This window comes from Moschus berezovskii, chromosome 1 (genome assembly GCF_049115385.1).
Source record: "Moschus berezovskii isolate FMDL1 chromosome 1, NW_MosBer_1.0, whole genome shotgun sequence".
NCBI lineage: Eukaryota > Metazoa > Chordata > Mammalia > Artiodactyla > Moschidae > Moschus > Moschus berezovskii.
The window spans coordinates 3,711,452-3,737,608 of NC_142460.1; the positions used below are offsets into that span (position 1 = coordinate 3,711,452).

The 26,157-nt window shown below is 59.7% G+C and overlaps 1 protein-coding gene across 1 annotated transcript; it reads left to right on the plus strand.

Moving 5' to 3' along the window:
* Nucleotides 1-4,474: 4,474 nt before the first annotated feature.
* On the plus strand, nt 4,475-25,352 carry COL6A1 (collagen type VI alpha 1 chain). Its single transcript, XM_055415696.2, has 35 exons — nt 4,475-4,772; nt 5,243-5,372; nt 6,781-6,981; nt 7,539-7,698; nt 7,871-7,999; nt 8,092-8,112; nt 8,256-8,276; nt 8,357-8,401; nt 9,195-9,248; nt 9,775-9,819; nt 9,919-9,945; nt 10,115-10,141; nt 10,234-10,278; nt 10,574-10,627; nt 10,827-10,889; nt 11,650-11,712; nt 11,804-11,857; nt 11,941-11,976; nt 12,165-12,227; nt 12,814-12,876; nt 18,416-18,478; nt 19,204-19,266; nt 19,383-19,433; nt 19,554-19,589; nt 19,917-19,979; nt 20,177-20,242; nt 20,725-20,760; nt 21,450-21,486; nt 21,740-21,748; nt 21,973-22,106; nt 22,385-22,494; nt 22,634-22,817; nt 22,914-23,094; nt 23,812-23,841; nt 23,965-25,352. The coding sequence occupies exons 1-35, from the start codon at nt 4,676-4,678 to the stop codon at nt 24,585-24,587; spliced, it is 3,084 nt and encodes a 1,027-aa protein (XP_055271671.2). The 5' UTR covers nt 4,475-4,675; the 3' UTR covers nt 24,588-25,352.
* Nucleotides 25,353-26,157: the final 805 nt, after the last annotated feature.

The following is a 26,157-nucleotide window of genomic DNA, read 5'->3' on the forward strand; positions in this document are numbered from 1 at the left end:
ACGCTGAGGGTGGGGACAGGAGCCGGGCCAGTCTGGTGCCCCCAGTTCCAACCTCTGCTCAGTTGCACTGCCATGGAAACCACATGTGTAGCTGCAGAAAACGTTTTCCTTGATGAATCATGTTCTAAGTTGGGAGGGAATTCACTTGATAGTTGAGGCATTAAAAAGAACTCAAAAGGGTTTTGTTCAACAGATGCTAAGAGGGTTTGAGTCTTTGGTGTTTATAAATGAAGGCAGCTTTCCATCACCCACACACAGGAGCAGGACATTCTGGAAACAGCCTCCATCATCGCTCAGGAAGCCAGGCTCCTGGGACACTCCTCATGTCACTCTATCCCTGGGGCCCCCATCAGTCTTCTGGGCCCTTCTGGTCTAGAAAGTTCTATCAGGAGGAATCTGAATTTTTGGAGACTGTGGAGGACAGCTCACCCTGGTGTGGGTCCAAGTGGCCCTGGGTGGGGCCGGACAGTGTACATTCAGCGGCGAGGGCTCAGCAGTGGGCAGGGGCCTGGGTCTCTGTCCGTGGGTCTCTCATCCACTGTATGGCTGAGACACCCCTCCTCAGTTTCCCCACCTGGACAGTGGGGGTAATCTCTGCCTACCTACCCCCGAGTCAGAGGAAGCCTTGAACCAGGAGACATAGGGAAAAGCCCTTTCGGCCTTGAAAAGCAGTGCTTGCAATTATAAATGTACAGTTTTTCCCAGAAAGCACCGTTCCAGACCACAGAACCAGCATTCAGCAAAGTGGACTTTGCTCCCAAGGGCAGTGCCATCTGACCCATCAGCTGACCGCCGCCGTGGGGACTCTAACCCCAGTATGGGACAGAGGAAGGCCCTCTGGATTCCATCCATATGGTTGCTTCAGACCAGAGACCTCACTGCACATGCCCTGTACCCTGGGCCTACACAGAGGCAGGTGGACTGTTGAAGGTGGACAAGAGGGAGACAGGTGGGGGCTCTGGAGCTGCCCGGACCAGCCTCCACGAAGGGCCTGGGCACCGAGAGTGCAGAGCCAGGCCTGAAACAGTTGGTTGTGTGTTTTGGACCTTACACCAACAGGCTGCCCAGAGAACTGCCACTTGGCTGGTGGCATGGGGCACAACATGGGGTCACCCACAGGCCACCTTCATTGTGGGGACACAGTGCCACGAGCATGTGGAGAGGAGGTTCTGGGGGATACACTGCCCGTGGCAAGGCACACTGCCCGTCTCATCCTCTGTAGGTGTGAACTTGTTCTAACAGCCAAGGAGCAAAGACCTTGAGGCCTGACGGGTGTCTCCACGGCCCACGAAGCATGTCCACATTCCCCACCTGCCCAGGCCACCCATCTGGGAACATCACCCATCTGGGCGTGTCACCCACCTGGAAGCATCACCCACCTGGGAGCATCACCCATCTGGGCGTGTCACCCATGGGGAGCATCACCCATCTTGGGGGCATCACCATTGATGCACCCATGTGGAGACCATAGTGGGAAGTGGTCTGCTTTGCTCTCCCCTCCTTGCCCCTGTAACCTGCTCACCCTCCATTCATAAAGGCCCTGGGCTGTAACCCTGCTGTACTTCCTGGGGGTGACTCTGTCTGTGGGACCTGACTCCTGGCTGGGGCAGGCTGGTAGCTCCCCCCCACAAGATCCTGGAGAGGGTCCCACAGCTGGAGGAGTGGAGGAACATGCCCTGGGGGTCCTGGCACGACCCAGGCCCTGACTGTGGCTGGAGGGGCTGCAGGAGGCCGCCTCCATACTTGCTGCCTGAAAAGGGTGGGAAGACAGGGGAAGGAGGACAGCTGAGGAGAAAAGAAGAATATTAAGTGCAGCTGGTAAAGAATCCGCCTGCTGTGCAGGAGACCCCAGATCTATTCCTGGGTTGGGAAGATCCCCTGGAGAAAGGATAGGCTACCCACTCCAGTGTTCTTGGGCTTCCCTGGTGGTTCAGCTGGTAAAGAATCCGCCTGCAATGCAGGAGACCTGGGTTCGATCCCTGGGTTGGGAAGATCCCCTGGAGAAGGGAAAGGCTACCCACTCCAGTATTCTGGCCTGGAGAATTCCATGGAACATGTGATCCATTGGGTCACAAAGAGTTGGACACGAATGAGCAAAATCACTTCCCTAGAAAAAGGCCCTGTCCTGCCCTGAGCTGTGGTGAGGACGTCCACAGGGTGGAGGGGGCGCTGCTGCTCCATGGAGAGGAGGGAGGGGGCGGGGAGGTCTGCCGCGCCCTCCCACCCCCATCCACTTGGCCTGGGCAGCAGGCCCTTCCCGGCTGCGGACGCCAGCCGTTTCCTCCCAGCTTCCACCCACTCCATGGTTGGGTTTTAACCCCAACAACCGCGCTGGTGGATAACTTCCTCTTGCCTCACACCTACTTTTGAAGACTTCTGGTGACTTAGGGGTCGGGGAGGCTCAGGAGTCCATTCGGAGGGTTTCCCGGAGGGCTCCCGTCAGAGGCCCGGGGCCCAGCCAGCCCCTCAAAGGCCTGAGACCAGGGAGTGAGTCACGCGGCCTCTGGGCACCACAGGGCACAGGACACTGCAGGCTGCACCCTGGGGCCAGTGACCCGTGCTTCCCTGAAGCAACTACCCAGCATGGGTGCAGGTTTCCTATCACCACCCTGCCCTCCCTGGGGACAGCCCTGTCTCCAAGCTCCTAATCCCTCTCCAGGGCCTTGGCTCCCCCCCTGGAGACCTCGGCCGCTGAACAGGGTCACAGGGTGGTGGGGTGGATCCCTTCAAACCTGCAGGAGCCCTGCTACCTGCCCCCAACTCCTGCCCCCCCCCATCCCTGTCCAAGTGGATCTCGACCTGTCTGTCGCTCACCTCTCATGGATGCTGGGTGCCAGGCGCAGTTGGGGGGTGGGGTGGGGCTTGCATCCTCGGGGCCGAGTATGTCCCAGTGGCACCCCCTCATGACCCTGGGTTGGGGGGTGATTCTGGTGCTCCCACCAGGCAGCCTCCCTTGTGGTCCCCGCAGTGCTGTGGGGAAGGCCCACTCCCCCAAGGCTGCTCTCAGACTTCACATGAGTGACACCCCCGCCCTGGGGAGGGGTCAGCAAAGCCCCAGGGGGAGCGAGAGGAAGAGACAGCGGCACCCGGCCGCCTGTCCTCTCTCTTCTCCACAAGTTGGGGACTGCAGAGCCCTGAGCCCCAAACTTCCTCCCTACACCCTGGCAGATGGTCCCTCAGGGCAGCTGTGCTGTCTGCCTGGCTCCCTGGAGCCCTGCAGGGACGGGGGAGGGGCCTGGCTGGGCCCTGCGGGTGAGGGTGTTGACATTGCCAAGGCCAGTCCACCTCGTGTGTTCAGAACCACCCAGACTCACGGTTCCTGGTTTTGCACAATATGGTTCAATTTCTTCTCCAAACCTGCAAGAACCTAAGAGTTGCTATGTCTGCAGATAAAACAGCTCAGACTTGGAGAGGCCATGGCAGGTAACAGCCTCACATGAGGAGCTGAGGCCCTTTGTGTGACTTGGAAGCTGGGCGCCTGCAGCAGACCCCGAGGCACAGAGAGAAGTGCCCACAGCAGGGCTGGTGAGACTCGGGGCGGGAGAAACCACCCTAGTCAGCCCACAAGCTTCAGAAAGTAGGTACGGGGAGACATTGGAAGAGATGCTACAGCAGTCACTGAGACGCACGGTTTCCAAAGTTCTCCCAAACTTCTTACGGTTGCACGATTTCTGCATGTCTTAGACTATAAAACATTTCGGCTGATATCAGACCAGTGTGAACAGTGCCAGCTCTGGGAAAGATCTAGAATGTTCTCTGGGGCAGGGGTGGGGGTGGCCTCACCCGGAGCCCACCCCCAGCAGGCCCCAGGGTGGGGCCTTCCCACCTGTCCTCAGAAGCAGGGCCTCGGCTCCTCCCTGCGTCTCTGTCTACACTGGCACTCCAGCTTCCCCAGTGGCTCAGCTGGTCAAGAACCTGTCTGCCAGTGCGGGAGAATCAAGAGACGCGGGTTGGATCCGTGGGTCAGGAAGATCCCGTGGAGAAGGAAATGGCAACTCGCTCCAGTATCCTTGCCCGGAAAATCCCGTGGACAGAGGGCCTGGTGGGCTACCATCTACGGTGTCACAAAGAGTCGGACACAGCTTGAGCAGAAGCACACACACAAATGTATGTGTAGTTATTGTTCTGCGCTTCCCCAGAGTAAACACGAAAGATCTTTTCTCAATATGTATGTGACTAAACCGTGAAGAGGTATTTATATGACAGCTCGCAAGCCAGACAGATCCACGGAGTTGAAACATTTAAACAAACAGCACCACTTTGTAGAAACTGGTTAGTGAGGAGGAGGTGAAGAGGCGGGTGGATCCCATGGGAAGACTGGAAACGCCCAAAACATGTTTTAGGGAAATTCGTCTTCGGTTTGCACTCTTTTTCAGACTTCTTAAACTCGACATGAGAACTGTAAGCAAATAAAAGTCCTCACAAACCAGGGAGGTAAATCCTCCAGCCGAGCGGCTCCAGGGGGAGGGGAGAGGGAGTGACTCACCCAGAGCTGGGAGAGACACCCCCTACCAGGCTCCTCCTCTACCCTCTCCTCCCTCCACCCCTCCCTCCCGCCTGGGCTGAAACTCCGGAACAGAGCAGACACGACTTCTCTCTGCCCGGCCAGCATCACGGTCACTGCAGCCCACCCTGCCCCCGGCCCTTGCTCCATGGTGACACGACAGCCGGTGACATGAGGCTGCGCCGTGCTCTGCTCCCCCTGCTGCTGCAGGTCTGCTGGGCCTCCGCGCAGGACGACCCCGCGGCCTCGAGGGCCATTGCCTTCCAAGGTGAGTGGACTTGCTGCGTCTGTGGGGCAAGGCCGGCCTGGGCCAGACGCATCCGGCGTGAGGTCCAGGGGATCCGGGCCCCTGCCATGATGCTCAAGTGCTTAGATGCGGCCCAGCTGGTGGGGGACCCTGGGGAGGAGGATGGGCCTCACTGGTCTCAGCTCGTGTGCCCCCTGAGCGTCTGTCCTCAGCGGGCGCTGCACCCCCTCTGCCTCCATCATCGGCTCCTTCTGATTCCTTCCTGGTGGTCAGTCAGGAAACACGGTCACCTGCTCCTACCCACCCTCTCCTGAAAGTCAAGCCCCTCACTGGTAGTTTTAAGTTCAACTTGGAAACACAATGAGAACGGTCTCCTTGCTCTTTCAGAAGTGTCGGGGTACTGGCTGGGCAAGTGGCCAGTGGGGCTGGTGGGGGCTCACCTGGGGAAGGGGGAGCGCAGGGCTGAGCCTCTCCTCCTGTCCCTGGCCCAGACTGCCCTGTGGACCTGTTCTTTGTGCTGGACACCTCTGAGAGCGTGGCCTTGAGGCTGAAGCCCTATGGGGCCCTGGTGGACAAGGTCAAGTCCTTCACCAAGCGCTTCATTGACAACCTGAAAGACAGGTAGGACCTTGTCCTCCTCCTCCCGTCCACCATCCTCTTGGAGGGCGGGGGAGACAGGCTGGTGTCTCCCATGCCGCAGCCAGCAGGCAGAGCTGGGCCTCAGTGTCCCCATCTGAGAAGGGCAGTGTTGGCAAGGCCACTCGAGTCCCCTCCCCTGGGGCTGTGTGGTTCAGATGGGCTAGAAAAAGAGTGAGTTGAGATGGAGCCGGCTGTTTAGCCAGGAGGGCCAAGGCGGACAGTGCTACAGCCTGGGCTCCCCAAACGCAGTGTTGAACAGCTCCTCTCCCCTACCCTGAGCCGGCCTGGGAAGCTGGCCTGAGGCCCTGTGGGTCTGCCTGGTACCTAGAGGGGGCGCCCCTCACCAGCCACCTGGACACTGACGGCTGCCCAAGTAGACGGTCACAGCCCAAGTCCCAGACCCGAGGTCTCAGTGTTCCCCGTGTCCATTATCCTGGTCAGAGGGGCCCCAGCCTGGTGTTGGCTTTGGGGGCAACATGCTCCATCCATCTATCCATCCATCCATCCACCCACTCACTCACACATGGGAGAGGCCCTGGCAGCGGGTGTGGCCGAGGGCGGGACACGCCTGCAAGGAGGCGGGGCCAGGCCAGGGGGCGGGCTAAGCTCCGAACCAGGCTCCACCCCATCTCCCTCACCTGCACGGGCCCCACCCCTCCTCCCACTCTGACCCACTGGCCTGCTGACACAGGCCCCCAGCCTCCCACCCACCAGAAAGGCTTCAGGGAAGGAGGACCGTCTGCCCAATGCAGGGCACTGTGGGACCGAAACCCCAGACCTCCTGAAATGCCCGGGTTTGTGAAGGCCCAGGTGTGGACCAGTTTCGCAGAGCGGGCAGGGGCAGTCAGGTGACCCAGCACTCCACTCTGGGGGCTCTGGCCCCGTACCTCATTCACTCCAAGTGTGAACTGGGGGCTCTTCCTGCCTTTGGGGCTGTTGGTGCCCCACGGAGGCCTCTGTCACCCGTCTGCTGATGGGCTGGAGGGGCCTGGCTACCCCCTGAGATCCTCGGCCAAAGTGGCCGGGGCAGAGAGAAGAAGCCACTCGATCCAGGGGCCCTATCCCCTCCCTCCCCCTGTCCCCTGTCACGGGCTCCACTGCTGTCTATGCAGGGTCTGTTCCCCACTCCATGGCTTGGGACAGGGTCTCGTCTCGCGGCTCCTCATCTGAGGCCCTGCAGATAAGAGGACATGGTGGTCACTAGCTGGCTGGGCCCGCCCTCCTGGCCACCGCCTTCTCCCGGCCAGGTGCCCCCCGGTGCGACGGGGCCACAGGCTCCTCCCTCTCGGCATGAGAGGGGCCCGGCCGGTCGTCCCCCTGAGACCCCGCCGAGCAGGGGAGGAGAGCGTCCGGGGCATGGGGAGGCCCGCTCACCACCCCGGGCCCGCAGGTACTACCGCTGTGACCGCAACCTGGTGTGGAACGCGGGCGCGCTGCACTACAGCGACGAGGTGGAGGTCATCCGCGGGCTCACGCGCATGCCCGACGGCCGCGGCGCGCTCCAGAGCAGCGTGGACGCCGTCAAGTACTTCGGCAAGGGCACCTACACCGACTGCGCCATCAAGAAGGGCCTGGAGGAGCTGCTGGTGGGGTGAGCGCCGCCGCCGCCGCCCGCCGCGCGGCCCTGAGTCACTGATGCCGTCCGCCCATCTCGTCCTCTGCCGCCCCTTCCCCTCCTGCCCTCAGCCTTCCCCAGCATCAGGGGCTTTTCCACTGAGTCAGCTCTTCGCATTACGCGGCTAAAATACTGGAGCTTCAGCTTCGACATCACTCCTTCCAATAAATATTCGGGACTGACTCCCCTTAGGATAGACTGGTTTGATCTTGCAGTCCAAGGGACTCTCAAGAGTCCTCTCCAACACTACAGTTCAAAAGTATCAGTTCTTCGGTGCTCACCCTTTTTATGGTCCAGCTCTTATCCTTTTCTGTAAGCCCACCTTATAGCCGGATCAACACAGAGAAACTGGAAACAGTGCTCTGAGAGCCACCCTTGGGTCTGCACCTCCCTCTGGGGTCTCTAGCGCCCTGCCCCTCACCTCCAGTCTAGGGGTCTCAGCAATGTGGTCCCAATGGGGCCCTGAGCTGTCAGGGTCAGCGGTGGCCTGAGGAGGCTGGGCCATGTGGTCTCCCCTCCTCCACGCCCTGCAGGGGCTCCCACCTGAAGGAGAACAAGTACCTGATTGTGGTGACTGATGGGCACCCCCTGGAGGGCTACAAGGAGCCCTGCGGGGGCCTGGAGGATGCTGTGAACGAGGCCAAGCATCTGGGCATCAAAGTCTTCTCCGTGGCCATCACGCCCGACCACCTGGTGGGGCACCCCCCAGGGCCTGCCGTGGAGGGAGGGGGTACCCAGGGACTACAGTGGGAGAGGGATTGGACACAGCCCAAGGGACGGGGGCTCCAGGGGAGTAGAGGAGGGGAGGGCCCGGCGTTCCCCCTGTCACTGACGTTTGCCCTCGCGCTGGTTGCGTCCACGGCAGGAGCCACGTCTGAGCATCATCGCCACGGACCACACGTACCGGCGCAACTTCACGGCGGCCGACTGGGGGCAGAGCCGCGACGCCGAGGAAGTCATCAGCCAGACCATCGACACCATCACGGACATGATCGTGAGCGCTGCCTGAAGGCCCGCCCCAGCACCCCACCAAGCCCAGGTGCCCAGGAGGGAAAGCTAATTTGACTTTTCTCTCTCACTTTTCAGAAAAATAACGTGGAGCAAGTGGTAAGCCCCTCCCTGCCCTCCTCCCGCCCCCCCACCCGGCATCACCAGCGCCCGTTCCTTCACCAGCCGTCTGAGCGCGGGTGGCCGGCGTGGCCGTGCCCACGCTTCCTGACGTGTCCCTCTGTCTTCCTCCCGTCCCACAGTGCTGCTCCTTCGAGTGCCAGGTGAGTGTTGCCCTTGCCTGCCCCCACCCCTGGGCTGCCCCAATGGTGCCCCCACTGACTGTTTTATCTGTGTCTTGCAGCCCGCCAGAGGACCCCCCGGGCCTCGAGGTGACCCCGGGTATGAGGTAAGTGGCCACATCCTGCTGGTGCTTACCTTGATGGAGGGGGAAGCCTGGGAGAAATATCTTGCAGGCTGGTGCCAGGTCTAGGAGTGCAGCTGGACCCCAGACAGCTGCCCTCAGCACCCACCACCCACCTGCTGTGCTGAGCAAGTGTCTCAGCCATGGGAGAGGGTCTGGGCGTGGTGACCCCACAGCCGATGTGGTGGCCGTGGCTGCTGTGGGGTGGGGTCCACTGCCCCAGCCTCCTTCCCGTGGTGGAGGGCATGGCCTTCCTGGAGTGAGTGTCCCTGTGGTTCTGCTTCTGGGCCTCCATGGGATGGATGCAAACATGGGCCCAAGGCCAGACTGGAAAACAAAATTCATTGCTCATATTCACAACTCAGGAGCTCACTCATGAAATTCTACATTTCTGGCTTTTCCTGCAAAGTGTCAAGTCCAGTGGCCATGGAGCCTTGTGGCCACCTCCCACAGGGGGCTTCCAGGCTGCGTCCACCCTTCCCTCCCACCTGCCCCTGGGGGCCCAGCACGGCAACAAGAACAGGCAGAGAGAAAGGATTCAGGGTTATTTGGGCTGGCGCTGGGCAGCCCCAGGGCTTGGTGGGTGTGTAGGAGAGACCCTGGGCCTGGCCTCACACCCTGGGCCACAGGAAAGGTGCCTGGAAACCACATAGACATTGGAGATGGGATGGAATAGCTTCATAGATCTCCTTTTGTTAGCAAGCAGGGGCTTCCTTTCACTAGCTTTTTAGAAGTAAATGGAATTTGTCCTCTGACCATGATCTGCTCTTTGTTCTAGGGAGAAAGAGGGAAGCCGGGGCTCCCGGGAGAGAAAGGAGAAGCTGGAGACCCTGTGAGTGCTGGGTACCTGACTGAGGGGTGGGGACGCTGAGAAGCCAGAGGCCAGGAAGCCAGACTGTGGAAACTTCCAGAAGAATGACTGGTTTCATGAGCACCATATGGCCTGATCCTCAGAGGACACGGCTCCTGTGGGTGATGAGGACTGGGGGGCACATGGCACAGCTGGCCCTCCAGCACCCCCACCAGGCAGACCCCACGCCCCTCAGCGACCCCCGCAGGCCTGCCTGCTCACAGAGGACAGGTGGCAGGGGTCCCAGCAGGTGGCCTCTGCTTCAGCCGTGGTGGTCTCTGCCCTGGGCAGGGGGGTGGCCCTGTGTCTCTCCCTCCCTGGAGCTCCACTGAGAACCCCCAGGAGTGGGGTTGGGCTTCCATAGCAGGGCGCTTCTTGGACACAGGTCAGTGGTCAGCCTGCCGGGTCTCTCCAGCTGACCAGGCCTGAGTAGGGTGGGGATTGAGGGGACTGGGTGGAGGTTTCCTGCTCCCAGGGCTGTCTAACACGCCCCGCTTCTCTGCTGCAGGGAAGACCTGGGGACCTTGGACCCGTCGGCTACCAGGGCATGAAGGTGAGTATCTCCTCCCCCACATGGCCTTGCCCTGGGCCTCTGGGCATCAGGCCTCCGGCACCCCTCACAGCCCCTTCCTCTCTTCTGTTTGCTGTGTAGGGAGAAAAAGGGAGCCGAGGGGAGAAGGTGAGTGACCTGCGGCTTTGGGACGTGTCCCTGGGGCACGGAGCGGCCCCCCACTCTGGACAAGGACACTGCTGCCCATTCCCGGCATGGCGGGGCTGCAGTGAGCTGGGGGTGCCTCCCCCTACGATGGGGAGACCAAGCCCCTCACCCTCCCTTTCTATCTCCACAGGGCTCCAGGGGACCCAAAGGCTACAAGGTGAGATGCCAGAGGGGCACAGCCAGTGGGGACACTCCCCTGTGGGGGTGCAGTCTGACCTTCATCTGACCTTTGATTTTTGCTCTTCTCAGGGCGAGAAGGGAAAGCGTGGCATGGACGGCGTGGATGGCATGAAGGTCACCTTCATCTCGGGGAGGGTGGAGGCGGGACACACATTTCGGGGAAGGGATGGTGGGCCAGGCTGGCTATCCTCAAGGAGGTGGGTGGGTGGGGGTCTCGCGTGTGGCCACCCTCAGTGACTCTGAGGTAGCATGGAAGGCAGAAGACATTTCTTGCCAAGCCTCAGGCCCCGTGGACCCTGAGCTACCCAGCAAGCTCAGAGCGTCTTCCACTGGGGGGAACATTCTTGGGAAATGGTGGATGAGCCAGAGCTGAGAGGCTTGACCCCCAAACCCACCTTCCTCCTTGCAGGGGGAGACAGGGTACCCTGGCCTGCCAGGCTGCAAGGGCTCGCCCGGATTCGACGTAAGTCACTTTCTCTCACCCACATCTTAAGGCTGTAAGCTCTCAGGAGTGAAAATTGCCTCAGCCCTCCTGCCAACTGTGCAAAGTCACGCATGCTGTGTGGCCTGGGGACCTGCCCTGCTGGCTTGTCGCTCGCCGGCAAGTGGCTGCCAGTGGCTGCTGTTTCAGACTGTGGTCTGACTCTGCGTCCTCTCCCCAGGGTATCCAAGGACCCCCCGGGCCCAAGGGCGACGCAGGTGCCTTTGGACTGAAAGGACAGAAGGTCAGTGATTCGAGCCCACAGAGGGTGGGCCCACCTGGGGCTTCACGACCCACCCGGCATTGAGGAGAAATTCCTTCTGGAAGCAGGTTCTTGGCTTTAGTGTGGGGGCCAGGCCCCACTGCCCTTCCCAGGCTGGCAGGGATGGGCATTGGAACCTCTGCCCAGGAGAGCTCTGGGTACCCAGCCTTGGGGGTGTCCTGCCCCCATTGCACTTCCTGGACCTGCCCATCCGTCCGAGGCCTCTCTGGATACCTCAGGACCATCCATGCAGCCTGCAGCCCTCCGGTCAGCCCAGGATCAACCTGCTCACGTGAAATGTAAACTCAAGAATAAGCAGGGAGATACTCACACTGCGGTGGGCAGAGTGGTGAGGCCTGAAGATTCACCTTCTGCCTCTAATTCGAATCTGTTGCTGATATTTCTCCGGATTTTCAGCAACAGGAAATGCTGAAAAGTTGGAGGAGTAACATGGATTCTGTCCCAAAAGCATCCTAGCAACATGGATGTCCTGCAGTGTGGTTGAGGTCTGAGGATGCCAGGCCTCAGCCTGGCGACTCCAGGCTTTCACTCTCGAGGGCCCACCTGGCCCCTGCCACGGGCAGTGTTTGAACCTGGGAAGTGGGTTTGGTGCAGAGATGTGGGTGGCTAGGGTCATCAGGGACCGCAGCCTGAAGCCTGGGTGAGGAGGGCCAGCATGGGCCACGGGCCCCCAGGACAGCCGGGCATGGCCTCCTGAAGGCTGACCCTCAGATCTTTCCAGGGTGAGCCTGGAGCAGACGGGGAGCCTGGGAGGCCAGGGAGCACGGGACCCCCCGGAGATGAGGTGAGTGTGCACGTTTCCCTGATGCAGTGGGGGTGCCCGCGCCTGGGAGGGCCGCAGGGTCAGAGGAGATGGTGTGCATTGTCATTCCCAGGGTGAGCCTGGAGAGCCCGGTCCTCCGGGAGAGAAGGGAGAAGCCGGCGATGAGGTAGGAGCCCTCCCGCCCGCGACGCCCCAGACTCAGCAGAGATCGTGCTGCTGACGAACTCACGTCGATTCCTCTTACTCCAGGGAAACGCAGGGCCAGACGGAGCCCCCGGAGAGAGGGTGAGCAGGTGCCCCGAGCCTCACCAGTCAGTGGCCGGTGTGACTGGTGTGGCCCACGTGGCCCCAGGTGGACGGGGCAGGGCATGAGACGGAGAGACCACCCGTCCTGGCATCTGTTGGCGGGGAGCAGCGACCCCAGGCCCCCGGCTCCCACCCCACACCTCACTGCCTCTGCTCCCTCCACACAGGGCGGCGCTGGCGAAAGAGGACCTCGAGGGACCCCAGGTGCCCGGGGCCCAAGAGGAGACCCGGTGAGTCACTGTCCCCAAGCTGGGACCCCCATGCCCTCGGCTGGAGGCAGACACCGGGCCAGACTGGGGTCAGGCCATCAGAATCAAGAACAGGCCACCATGACCCTCTGGCCCTGAGATGTGGGTGACCCACACCCTGGACTCCCACGTCCCACAGATCCCCGTCTCCTGCCCACCGCCTCTGTGGGACCTCATCCCCCCAGGCCCCGAGCTGCAGAGAAAGGTCAGCAACAGATTCAAACTAGAGGCAGAACGCGAATCCTTAAGCCTCCCTGCTCTGCCCACCAAGGAGTCAGCACCACCCTGCTTGTTCTTGGGTTTACACTTCACAGAGAGGAGTGTGGCCGGCACCCCCCAACCCCTGCCGGGGGGACAATGAGCTGCCTTCAGGCCTTGGCAGGGGTATCTGCCCCTCATCATGGCCCCTTAAAAACACGAGTCCCCTCATGGCCAAGCACGTGCCACGTTGGACGACAGGGGTGAGAGGGAAGCAGCAGCGGATGACAGAAGCTTCCGGAACCTCAGCCGGTGGCCCCCAGGGCAGCCGTCCTCCTCCGTCTCCTCCTCAGTGGCTTTTCCTCCCCAGGGTGAAGCTGGACCCCAAGGTGACCAGGGACGAGAAGGCCCCGTCGGCGTCCCCGGTGACCCGGTAGGAAGCCTGGCTGGCAGGGGTGGGTGGGGGGTGGTGCTGCCAGATGGGAGCAGCTCACAGATGCAGGGGGAGGTCTCTTCACTGCCAGCCCAGGTGCTTCCTCATGGGGATATGGCCTGGAGACTTGGGGTGCCTGGGGTTGGGGGGACGGTGGCCGGGGGCCTGGTACAGATTGGCAAGGTGGACCAGTGCTCACAGGGGGAGCTCTGTCCCTGGGTGGGCACTGCCAAAATGCAGCCCTGAGCAAAGACTCCCACACTGCCCCCCACGCTGCCCTCGGACTAGGGAGGGTGCCTTGGTGTGGCTAGTGCAGGAAGAGGTCAGTGAAGGTGGAAGCCAGGTAGTGAGCCATCAGCACCAGTGGGGGCAGGGCTGGCAGCAGCAGAGGCGTGCTGGAGCCTGGGCCCTGGGGACCCCACCAGCCTGGGGAGATGGGCAAGGTCTCGGAGGACTAAGCTCAGACAGGCACCAAAACGGAGATGAACTGTGTAAACCTCCCTCAGGGTTTGGAGCCCCGGGGGTGAGATGCTGGCAGGAAGTTGACTTGGGAGTGTCAGTCCAAGGCACATTCCAGAATTCCTTTGCGTGACCTTCTAGAGGCCATGCTAGGGGAGGGGAAGACAGCGGAGGCCTGAGGAAGCAGTGGGCTGGGCGGGAGGAGCAGTCGGGGAATAGGCTGGAAGCGATGAGCGACTGGATGGGAGAGCTGAGACTCCTCCCCCAGGGAGCGCCGTGCCTGACCGCCCCCCCACCCAACCGGTCCTCTCAGCCCATCTTCTCCAGACCCTGACTGGGTCCTGCCCCAGGTTCGCAAGTGGAGGGCACGTGGGGCGAGGCAGGCTGGGATGGGCTGTCACCACTGTGCGGGCCTCGGCCAGAGGGACAAGGCAGGAGCCTGACTGTTGGGTTTGTCGAAGCTGCCACACCACACTGATGGGTGGTCTTGGCCAGGCCATGCTGGGGCTCTGGTGGTGTCTTGGCACTCCTGGTGGCCAGTGGGTCCTGGAAGAGGTCTGCAGAACCCACTTGAGCTCCAGCCCGCCCTGGGGAAGCACTGGAAGGGGGGCACACAGCCTGGTGCCACCCTTATGGGACAGGGGTGCTGGCAGTTTGGTGGGGAGACAGACCATACACACATGAATACAGCAAACGGACCAATGTACGTGGTGTGGGTGCATGGCAAAGGAGCTTGGTCCTGCGAGGCCCCGGCCTCCACCCACCACCTCCCGTCGGGTGAGGGCTGCACCCAGGACCCACAAGCCCCTGAGGGCCCCTGAGATGCAGGGCGCAGCCTGGGTTGGGCACCTTTGGCCTGCGAGGCCTCTTCCTTGGCGTCCTTGGAAGGGTCTGCTTCCTGCCCCTCATCATTCGCATGGACTGTGTGTAGATTGTCCGCAGTGTTTTGCTTTACAGAAAAATACTGTCAAAAATCAACATCCATCTGTTGTTCAGTCAGCTCATCTGTCCATCCGTCCGTGTGTTTATCCATCTCCATCTGTCCATCCACCATCACCTGTGTACATGTGTCAGTTCAGTCCATCTGACATATGTATCAGTTCAGTTCAGTTCAGTTGCTCAGTCGTGTCTGACTCTTTGCAGCCCCATGGACTGCAGCACACCAGGCTTCCCTCTTCATCACCAACTCCTGGAGCTTGCTCAAACTCATGTCCATCAAGTCGGTGATGCCATTCAACCATCTCATCCTCTGTCATCCCCTTCTCCTCCTGCCTTCAATCTTTCCCAACATCAGGGTCTTTTCCAATGAGTCAGCTCTTCATGTCAGGTGGCCAAAGTATTGGAGCTTCATCTTCAGCATGGGTCCTTCCAATGAATATTCAGGACTAATTTCCTTGAGGATTGACTGGTTTGATGTCCTTGCAGTCCAAGGGACTCTCAAGAGTCTTCTCCAACACCACAGTTCAAAAGCATCAATTCTTCAGAGCTCAGCTTTCTTTATAGTCCGACTCTCACGTCCATACATGACTACTTTAAAACCATAGCTTTGACTGAATGGACCTTTGTTGGCAAAGTAATGTTTCTGCTTTTGCATATGCTGTCTAGATTGGTCATAGCTTTTCTTTCAAAGATCAAGCATCTTTTAATTTCATGGCTGCAGACACCATCCTCAGTGATTTTGGAGTCCAAAAGAATCAAGTCTCTCACTGTTCCCATTGTTTCCCCATCTATTTGCCATGATCTTAGTTTTCTGAATGCTGAGCTTTAAGCCAACTTTTTCACTCTCCTCTTCACTTTCATCAAGAAGCTCTTTAGTTCTTCTTTGCTTTCTGCCATAGGGTGGTGTCATCTGCGTATCTGAGGTTATTGATAGTTCTCCTGGCAATCTTGATTCCAGCTTGTGCTTCATCCAATCCGGCATTTTGTATAATGTACTCTGCATAGAGAAGGCAATGGCAAGCCACTCCAGTACTCTTGCCTAGAAAATCCCATGGACGGAGGAGCCTGGTAGGCTGCAGTCCATGGGGTTGCTACGAGTCAGACATGACTGAGCGACTTCACTTTCACTTTTCACTTTCACACATTGGAGAAGGAAATGGCAACCCACTCCAGTGTTCTTGCCTGGAGAATCCCAGGGACGGGGGAGCCTGTTGGGCTGCCGTCTATGGGGTCACACAGAGTCGGACACGACTGAAGTGACTTAGCAGCAGCAGCAGCAACTCTGCATAGAAGTTAAATAAGCAGGGTGACAGTATATAGCCTTGATGTTTTGGAACCAGTCTGTTGCTCCATGTCCAGTTCTAACTGTTGCTTCTTGACCTGCATACAGATTTATCAGTAGGCAGGTCTGAGAAGGTCTGATATTCCCATCTCTTGAAGAATTTTCCACAGTTTATTGTGATCCACACAGTCAAAGGCTTTGTTGCATACTAAATAAAGCAGAAATATATGTTTTTCTGGAACCCTCTTGCTTTTTGTATGATCCAAAGGATGTTGGCAATTTGATCTCTGGTTCCTCTGCCTTTTCTCAGTCCAGCTTGAACATCTGGAGGTTCACAGTTCGTGTACTGTTGAAGCCTGGCTTGGAGAATTTTGAGCATTACTTTGCTAGCGTGTGAGATGAGTGCAATTGTGCAGTAGTTTAAACATTCCTTGGCATTACCTTTCTTTGGGATTAGAATGAAAACTGAGCTTTTCCAGTCCTGTGGTCACTGCTGAGTTTTCCAAATTTGTTGGCATGTTGAGTGCAGCACTTTCACAGCATCATCTTTTAGGATTTGAAATAGTTCAGCTGGAATTCCATCACCTCCATTAGCTTTGTTCATAGTGATGGCTTCCTAAGGCCCACTTGACTTCGCATTCCAGGATGTCTGGCTCTATGTGACTGATCACACCGTTGTGGTCATCTGGGTCATGGAGATCTTTTTGGTATAGTTCTTCTGTGTATTCATGGCACCTCTTCTTAATATCTTCTGCTTCTGTTAGGTCCATACCATTTCTGTCCTTTATTGTGCCCATCTTTGCATGAAATGTTCCCTTGGTATCTCCAATTTTCTTGAAGAGATCTCTAGTTTTTCCCATTCTATTGTTTTCCTCTATTTCTTTGCATTGATCGCTGAGGAAAGCTTTCTTATCTCTCCTTGCTAGTCTTTGGAACTTTGCATTCAAATGGGTATATCTTTTCTTTTCTCCTTTGCCTTGAACTTCTCTTTTCTCAGCTATTTGTACGGACTCCTCAGACAACCATTTTGCCTTTTTGTTTTTTTTTTTACGATGTGTACACATGTGTGTATCTGTCCATCTGTCCATCCACCCATCTGTCTAGTCATCTGTCATATATCCATGGGTGTATGTATCCATCCATCCATCTATCTGCCCACCCACTTGCTCGTCCATCCATCCTGAAGAACTTCCAAGGCAATATCCAGAATGTAAATTCTTAGCAGCAAAATGTCTCAGCCGATGTTATGTGTATGAGTTGACATTTGCCAAATACTGCTGCCTACCCGCCCGTCTGGCCCCCACTCACACTCCCCCAAGAATGCAAAACAGGCTGCACACATGGCTCTGCCAACATGAGCTGCTATCAGACTCTGGCTCCGCACGGTTACTCGTCTCCTGGTTGGACTGTTGATGTGTTTGTGGGCTGAGTGTGGCCTCTGCTGGGCTGTCCATGCAGTTGATCACTTCCCGGCAGGGTCTGTGTCCCCGCGGTGGTGGGGGATGGGGGCTGCAATGGTGCAGACGCCCTCATCTGTCCTCAGCTCGTCTGGGGTGCCTCGTAGTTGAGGTTGCCCTGCTTGTGTACAAAGGTTTACAGGTGCCCTCAGCCCTTTCAGTGTGGTTTCGCTCACATCTGATTAATCGTCGGGAGCGCAGGCCGCATTGGTGGAAGCGGGGTGGGCTTGCCCTGCGTGGCTTTTTCAGTGAGCAGCCCGCTGGCACAATGCGCACGAGCGCAGTCCGCCTCGGTGATTGAAATGTGGTTCCCTCGGGTTTAAAGCCCCTCTCTCTGTGTGTCTCTTTCTGGAACGACTGCCTCGCGCCCTGCTCTTTCCGTGTCCACCCCGTTCCCACAACTGACTCTTGTGGCCTCAGGCTGAGCAGGCCCTGCTGCCAGGCCCCCTCCCAGGCCCTGGCCTTCCTGGACGGTAACTGAGGAGCCCTGACCGCTCCCAGCCAGTGGCGCTGACAGTCTGCCAGGTTCTTCCTGTGGCACCGTCAGGAAGTCATTCAAACTCTAAAGGCACAAAACACTGGAAGCGGGACCCGGCATGGGGTCCTGGGTGCATCCCGACCGCGTTAGTTTTCAGACTAGTTGGTCGCTGCAGTAAAAGGAAGCTGCCGAGAGTGTGGGGCAAAGGGAGGCCCCTCCTAGGCCGCAGGAACCCTGGACACTGCTGGGAACGGCTGCCTCCTTTAGGAGGGGGCCCTGTGTCACCCTAACCTGTGACCAACTGGGGATGGTCACCCCGGACCTGTGGCTCCCAACCCAGGTGGCACTTGGTCACCTGCACATTCAACTTCCCGGCCCCCAGGTCTTCTGCTTCTGAACTCCCGACCCTGTCAGGGGTCCCACAAGCCCCTCCCGACTCCAGACCCAACAGGAGATCGACTCTGACACCAGGGTCCATGCAGAAGGTCCTAGGAAGTGTGTTTTCCCAAATCGCAGGAAAAGGCAACTGAGAGCCTGAGGATAGGGTCCCGTTCTGTTGTGCACCTGGCCACCAGGCCTTGCCCATCCCATGTCCCCCTGCAGTGGGCATCCCCATGCCCCCACAGTGGGTGCCCCAGGAGCTCCCCCCAGTTTGGTGTTTCCATGTCTCAGGCAGTTCCTTGAGTTTCCAGAATGCGCTACTGGGGACCAGGAGGCATCACCACACAGGGCCACTCCCATCCCTTTCCTGTCCCAAGATAGGTCAGGGGTCTGTGGTGGCCTTGGGGGACCAAGAGCCTGGACGGGAAGGCAGGCAATGACCCCCAGAGAGCAGCAGGATGGAGCAGCCAGCAAGGGTGGGGTGTGGGGCCAGGGGCCACTGTGGGTCAGAAGGGGCCCATCAGGTGTGTCCTCTCTCTGCAGGGCGAGGCTGGCCCCATTGGGCCGAAAGGATACCGAGGTGATGAGGGGCCCCCGGGGACTGAGGTGAGTAGCCCTCCCTGCCGCTATCCCAGGAGGGACTAGCCTGACCCCCATCCCCACCCCCAACCCAGGCTTCTTTGGGAGAATCCCCTGGGCTCCTACACATAAATGTTTCATTTCACTTCATGGAATGTGTGACTCTGACGACATTTAGAAAATGTAGAAAAATATTAGAAAGAGAATTGAAATCTAACCCCCCCCCCCCCCCCCCCCCCCCCCCCCCCGCCGCCAAGAGAGAAACTGCAACAGTTTGGCTTATTTCTTTCCAAATTCCTTTTTTTTCTTTCTTTGCTTGTTATGCCTTATGAATTTGACTTGAGAATGTTTTTTGTTGTTTTCTCATTATGAACTCAGACCTTAACGATTTTTCAACTTTGCTGACGTACTGGCGCTGGCCAAGCCTGTGGTGTGTCTGTTGGCTCCTCCACCCCGTCTGGTTGGGCTCTTGGGTGTGAATTCCCCACAGTGACCCCATGGGTCCCTGTCCCTGTTCTGGTCACCTCCTTCTTGGGTCACTCCCTGGGTGGACATGGGGCAGGTGTAGCCTCTAAGGCCCAAAGGTGGCGTGGCCTCCAGGATTCCAGGTTTAAAAACCTTTCTTTGAGTAATTTATGTGCTGCATGAAAACATGTTATCTTATTTAATTCTCCTCTTTCCTCCAGGAGGCCTCGTGCCTCTGAGCCTGTGTGGCTTGCCACCCAGAGTCCACTTCATTTTCTCCTCCTTAGGGCCCCAGAGGAGCTCCGGGGCCTGCAGGCCCCCCCGGAGACCCCGGGCTGATGGGTGAGAGGGTGAGTGATGCAGGGCAAAGGGTACATCCTGTGTGGGAGATTGCCTGGGGCCCAGAGTCTGGAAGCAGCTGGCCTGGGCGAGTCCTGCAGTGGCTGGACTCCATCTGCTCTCCCAGGGTGAAGACGGCCCCCCCGGGAATGGCACTGAAGGCTTCCCTGGCTTTCCCGTGAGTACCCTGAATCCTGCCTGACGCCCCCTTAAGCCAGTGGAGCACATGGCTCTCTGGCTGGGGCTGCCCCTCTGGTGTGACTGGTATGACTGATGTGACTGTCCCGCCTTCCCCCAGGGCTATCCAGGCAGCAGAGGTCCTCCTGGGATAAACGTGAGTACACACCATCTGCACTGTTGGCCATGGGAGGTGCACACGGGCACATACACTCGTGCAAGCACATTGCTCCCACACCTGAGCAAACACGTGCAGACACACACAGCCCCACCTCAGTCCTGCTCATCGCCAAGGCCTCCGCCTGTGTCTCTGTCTCCTTAGGCCCTGCTCAGCCCCAAGTGCCCCTGCTGGCTGACACGCCCCTCAGGATCTGTTCAATCCATGGCCCACCCCAGAGGCCTGCCCCCTAGAAGCCCAGAGCTGCAGCACCCACCCCAACCCTGGGCCTGCTCCCCCTAACTATGTGCTCTCCATCACCTGCAGGGCACCAAAGGCTACCCCGGCCTCAAGGGGGACGAGGGAGAAGCCGGGGACCCCGGAGAGGATGTGAGTGCAAAGCCCACTATGCTTGGTGACATCCCCGGTCAACCTCGGCCTCAAGTGCCCAGAGCCCACAGACCATGGGGGAATGTGACTCCGAGGGCAGCTGAGCATTCTGGGGGTCAAGGGGGTGGTGGCCAGGCTCATAACAGGTGGTCTGGCCATGTGTGGCAAGCCTATGACACTGCACTGTGTCTTTCCAGAATAATGACATTGCTCCGAGAGGCGCCAAAGGAGCAAAGGGCTACCGAGGTCCCGAAGGCCCCCAGGTGGGTCCATGGGCGGGCGGGCACCCTCCCTGAGGCTGTGGAGTCTGGGGTGGTGGGAACCAGGGAGCACGGCTCTGGAGATGGGCTCCAGGAGGATTGGAGGACATGCCGTTTCAGGGTCTGAGGGGCAGAAGGGGAGGGCAAGTCCCCGGGTGAGCTGTGACGGGCATGGCAGGGCTTCAGGTGGTGCCTGGGTGAGGCCAGGCACCTTGCCCATCAAGGTGGTGCCGTTAGACCTGCCAGGACACTCTCCCGTGGGGGGCTGAGCTCCCACCAGGAAAGGACAATCAGAGAGTGGTCACCAGGTGGACGACAGTAGCAGGTTCCCCAGCCTTCAATGTGCAGAAGCCTCGGCTCCCCCTAGGGTTGGGGGACCCTGCATGAAGGGGATCAGCCAAGGGCTCCTGTCAGATCTGTGGCCCAGGAATCAGCACGGCCCCAGCGTCCACCCTGATGATCCTTCTCCTACCCTTCTCTGACAGGGACCCCCAGGACACGTGGGACCACCGGGGCCAGACGTAAGTATTGTGAATATCCCTGGGGACTGACCACTCTGACCAAGGCTCCTGTGGCACTGGGGAGCCTAATGGCAGCAGAGATCACCAGATGGACACAGGGAGACATGTGAAGGCCATGGGGGACATGTGGAGGCCGCCGCAGGGACACAAGGGCCATGGGGGATGTGACAGTCATGGGGGGCACCTGGAGGCCACAGGGGGACACATGGAGGCCCCAGAGGGGCAGGTGGAGGCCATGGGGGCACATGAAGGCCACAAGTGGGAAACATGGAGGCCATGGGGCATGTGGAGGCCACAGCAGTGACACATGGAGGCCACAGCTGACACACATGGGCCATGGGGGCACGTGACAGTCACAATGGGGATGTGTGCTGGTCGTAAGGGAACATACAAAGCCATGAGGGAGACACATGATGGCCACAGTGAGACACCCGTGGCCACATATCAGAGGCCACATCAGATGTCCATGCCCCGCAGGCAGGGGCCTCACAGGTAGAACAGGGCATGCCCTAGGAAGGGGGACACCCTGCCCAGCCCAGCCCCTCTGTGGGCCCAGCTGGAGTCCCAGGGGAGGGGGACCTGGAGGGCTAACCTCACCCCCTGAGCCCTGGGAAGCCTCTCCCTCTGCCCTGGGGAGCCACAGGAGAACAAGTTCCATCTCCTGGGAGTATCTCTTCCCTCACCCCCAGGAATGCGAGATTTTGGACATCATCATGAAAATGTGCTGTGAGTGTCTCCCCCTTGATACCTACCCTGATGAGAAAAGGCGTCCTGCCATATGCTGACTGGGGGATGTGGGCAAATAGGAGGGCAGGCATGGGCCCATCCTGAGAGGAAGTTGGGGGGAGGGGGCAGGGGGGCCTGGCTGGGGGTTGAGTCTCAACGCCTGCCCCTCCCGTGAGAAAGTCAGGAGGGGTGCAGGGGGCTGGCTGGGGGGTTAGTCTGACACCACATGATCTCCTCTTTCTTCTCTTCCCAGCTTGCTGTGGTGAGTCTGACTCTTCACCTGGGGGGCGGACTCACCCTCCTCAACCCTGGATTGGCCCTGGGTGCTGGCCTGCCGGTTCTCCCCTGGTCATTCACGCAACCAGGGATGGGGGGACCGGAGTTCCCTCCATGACCCCCAGACCTTGAGCCCCCACCCCTCGCTGCCCTGCTTTGGAGGGATCTTGGGAGGGGCTCCGAGGCTCACCACACCCCTGCCGCCTGCAGAGTGCAAGTGCGGGCCCATCGACATTCTCTTGGTGCTGGACAGCTCTGAGAGCATCGGCCTACAGAACTTCGAGATCGCCAAGGACTTCATCGTCAAGGTCATTGACCGGTTGAGCAGGGACGAGCTGGTCAAGGTGAGGTGGCCGCCCTGGCCTCGTTTGGGGATGAAGGTTCCCAGGGAGGCAGGGATCTGTCCTGACAACAGGGTGGAAGGGCCGGGTGCTGGGGACCGCAGGAGAGATGCCTTGTTTCTCAAAAGCCAGCCCAGCAGAGCACGAGAGCCACCTGGGGGCCGGGGGGGCCAGTCCAACCCGGGGCGGGGGTGGGTGGAGGCGCGACCTGAGCAGGGAGAAGCACCAGCACCCCGGGGATCTCTGGGGGTGCTCCTCACGGCCGCGGCTCTCTCGCGCAGTTTGAGCCTGGGCAGTCGCACGCGGGCGTGGTGCAGTACAGCCACAACCAGATGCAGGAGCACGTGGACCTGAGGGACCCCAGCATCAGGAGTGCCCAGGACCTCAAGGAGTGAGCGCGGCTGCCCGGCGCCTGCACGCGCGTCGTAGCCCACGGCCCACTTGGGCCCTGACTCCTGACCCTGGCCCTGCCCTTGACCCCTGGCCCCCTGACTCCTGGTTCCCGCCCTAACGGTACTGTGGCCCTGCAGGGCCATCAAGAAGCTGCAGTGGATGGGCGGGGGCACCTTCACGGGCGAGGCCCTGCAGTACACCCGGAGCCGGCTGCTGCCGCCCACCCAGAACAACCGCATCGCCCTGGTCATCACAGATGGCCGCTCGGACACCCAGAGGGACACCACCCCACTCAGCGTGCTCTGCGGCCCTGACATCCAGGTGGGGCGGCCTCCGTGCCACACTGTCACCCTCACGCCCAAGGGCTCGGGGGACTGTCCCCACCAAGGGCCACGCCAACGCTGTCCCTCCCCCCAGGTGGTCTCCGTGGGCATCAAGGATGTCTTTGGCTTGGCCGCGGGCTCCGACCAACTCAACGTCATCTCCTGCCAAGGCCTGGCACCCCAGGGACGGCCGGGCATCTCACTGGTCAAGGAAAACTACGCCGAGCTGCTGGACGACAGCTTCCTGAAGAATATCACCGCCCAGATCTGCATAGGTGAGCGTAGCAGGAGGACCCCATTGCTCTGCTCTCAGCTCTACACTCGCTGTGACCTCCTGCTGCAGCAGCAGACGCCCATGGCCAGCAGCATGTCCACTCCCCCCTGAGCTGCTCCCCATTCTTACTCTGGAGGTTGTGGCCTGACTCCCTTGTGGCTCGGCATCCACACAGGTGTGCCCCGAGTGTGGGCTGCACCATGGCACACTGGGGTGCACACGTGCACACTGGGGTCCGAGGTTTGGTGCACCCGAATGTGTGGGCAGTGGTGGGCCTTGGAGCCTGAAACCCCTCAGAGGTCCCCACGTAAGGGACACACTTGTCATGTCCATCTGGTCTTGGACAAGGATCAGAGCTGAGTCCACATTGCAGCTGCTGGTCAGCAACTAGAGAGTGCTTCAGGCTCAGACTCAGGGCCCCAACTGGCGCAGTGGAGTCAGCATTATCTGGGGCCTGTGGCATGGGACCTGTGCTGTAGAACACCCTTCCTCTGCCCTGAGCTTGGTTTCCCTGTTCTTGCAAGGGCTGGTGCCTGGAGGACCCTTCCGTCACTCAAAGGCCCCCTCTGGAATAAAGGACACCCCTCTTGTTGGGTGGAGACAGTGGTGGCCATGCCTTCCCCCTCAGAAGCACCAGGTGTCCTCTTGCTGGGGGGTTACAGAAGGATCAGCGGTCCCTGTGATCGCTGGTTCATGCTGTGGGGTTTTCTCTTTACAGACAAGAAATGTCCAGATTACACCTGCCCAAGTGAGTACTGGGGGATGGATGGGGCGCTCATGGGGGGCGCTGGGTAAGAAGGGTCTGGAGGCCATGGGGAGCGGGGCAGGCTCCCAGGGCCTGCAGTGCAGCTCACAGCTGCTCCGCCCGCAGTTACCTTCTCCTCCCCGGCCGACATCACCATCCTCCTGGACGGCTCAGCCAGCGTGGGCAGCCACAACTTTGACATCACCAAACGCTTTGCCAAGCGGCTGGCAGAGCGCTTCCTGACAGCGAGCCGGACAGACCCGGGCCAGGACGTGCGTGTGGCAGTGGTGCAATACAGCGGCACGGGGCAGCAGCGGCCGGAGCGTGCGGCCCTGCAGTTCCTGCAGAACTACACTGTGCTGGCCAACACGGTGGATGCCATGGACTTCTTCAATGACGCCACCGACGTCATGGACGCCCTGGGCTATGTGACCCGCCTCTACCGCGAGACCTCCCCTGGCACCGCCAAGAAGAGGCTGCTGCTCTTCTCGGATGGCAACTCGCAGGGTGCCACGCCGGCCGCCATCGAGAAGGCAGTGCAGGAGGCCCAGCGGGCGGGCCTGGAGATTTTCGCCGTGGTGGTGGGCCGCCAGGTTAACGAGCCCCACGTGCGTGTCCTGGTCACCGGCAAGGCGGCTGAGTATGATGTGGCCTTCGGCGAGCGCCACCTGTTCCGCGTGCCCAGCTACCAGGCGCTGCTGCGGGGCGTCTTCTACCAGACGGTGTCCAGGAAGGTGGCGCTAGACTAATGGCCTGGCTCCTGCCACCGAGACAGAGGCAAGAGGGGACCCAATGTTCCTGACCAACCCGACTAGCTAGAATTTTTTAAAGGGAAAGGTTGAAAAGTCGTGATTCAATGCTCTATTCTTTGCCCACCCCACCCCAGAGCAGAGTGTCGGTGCTGGGGTTCTGCTGGCCCCCACCTGCCACCTGCCTGAACCTGCACCCGAAGTGCCCTCCTCGTGCTGCCTGTCCACGTCCCCTCATCCCAGTCAGAACCCTGGCACCTGGTTCTCTTTCCTTTCTGGAGTCAGCGGTCACTGCCTTCCCTCCCCACCACCCCCTGGCCCACCATCCAGAGCTTGACTTCCCTCCAATCCTAGAGTCCTTCAGGAAACACTCGCTCACCCCAAAGTCAGGTCTCCCAAGGAACTTGCACAGGAGTGTGAGCCCTGGTGAGCTGACCCCCCTCACAAGGCTCTTGTCACTCACGCCTGCCAGCAGAAACCACGAGTCCTCCTTGATGGCAAAGCCCAGACCGCAAACCCCAGAGCGAAGGTGCTATCCTGCCCCGCCCCACCCCAGGACCGGAGGCCTGGCCGCACCCCCTGGGGCGCAGTGAGGCGTTTAATCAGAAACAAGCAGAAGCCCTTTTTCCTCAAGGAAGTGATTGGTTCTACATTTCATTGAAGATTTTCTTGGTTCTTTGGTTTTACTTTTACTCCTCTCTGTGTTTTTTCTCAACCGTGTTCATGTGGGCGACTTTTCCAAATAAAGGTTTTCACTCTCCTGTGCGTGGTTGTCATCCTGAGGAGTTAAACCCCCATTGTGCTTGCCCTTTGCAGCTACAGGAGGACTCAGAGGGGCTGAGGTGTCCAGGGGCCTGAGAGGTGCCTCCACAGCCAGGCGCCGTCCATCCATACCCCTCTTCCGGGTCTGGGGGACAATCGGGAACTTGAAGGGCGTCCCCGGTACTTGGGGAGGAGCTGGGAGGTCGAGCCTGACACCCTGACTGTAGAATCAGAAGCAGGTTCAGAGGCAGTGGGGGCCACTGGGAGATAAGTCCCCCCAAATGGCCAGCATTCCAGCCCCAAAACCACCCCAGGATGTCTGCAGGGGCTGGGCAATCCAGCCTGGATTCAGAGCAGACTGCAGAGAGGCCCCGCCCCCCACCCCGAAGCCCCAACCCCTGTCTTCTGGAGAAGCCCCCCATGTGAAGATGGGTTAAGGCAGGTAGAGGGCTGTGGGGGGAGGAAAGGGGAGAGGTGTGGCGCAGGCTGCAGCTGAAGAAAGAGGAAGGAGTTTGGGCAGGAGTCGCCCAGGCGCCTCCACATGGGCATGGCAGGAGTGGGGAAGGGACCCTGGCGAGTATCCTTGGGCGGGGCCCCTGGGGGGTGATGGTTCCCCCCCGACACCACACAAGATGGGGCCATGAGAGCAGGGCAGCCGGCGGTGGGGATCCTGACTCTCGGGGAGCAGCACCCCTGTGGAAGGCGGGCGTCAGGGATCTCCCGGGGGCTCGACCCTGACAAATGCCACACTCAGCTCCGTGGGAACCTGGCCACTGCTGGTGGTAAGGGTCCACCGCTCACTGTCACC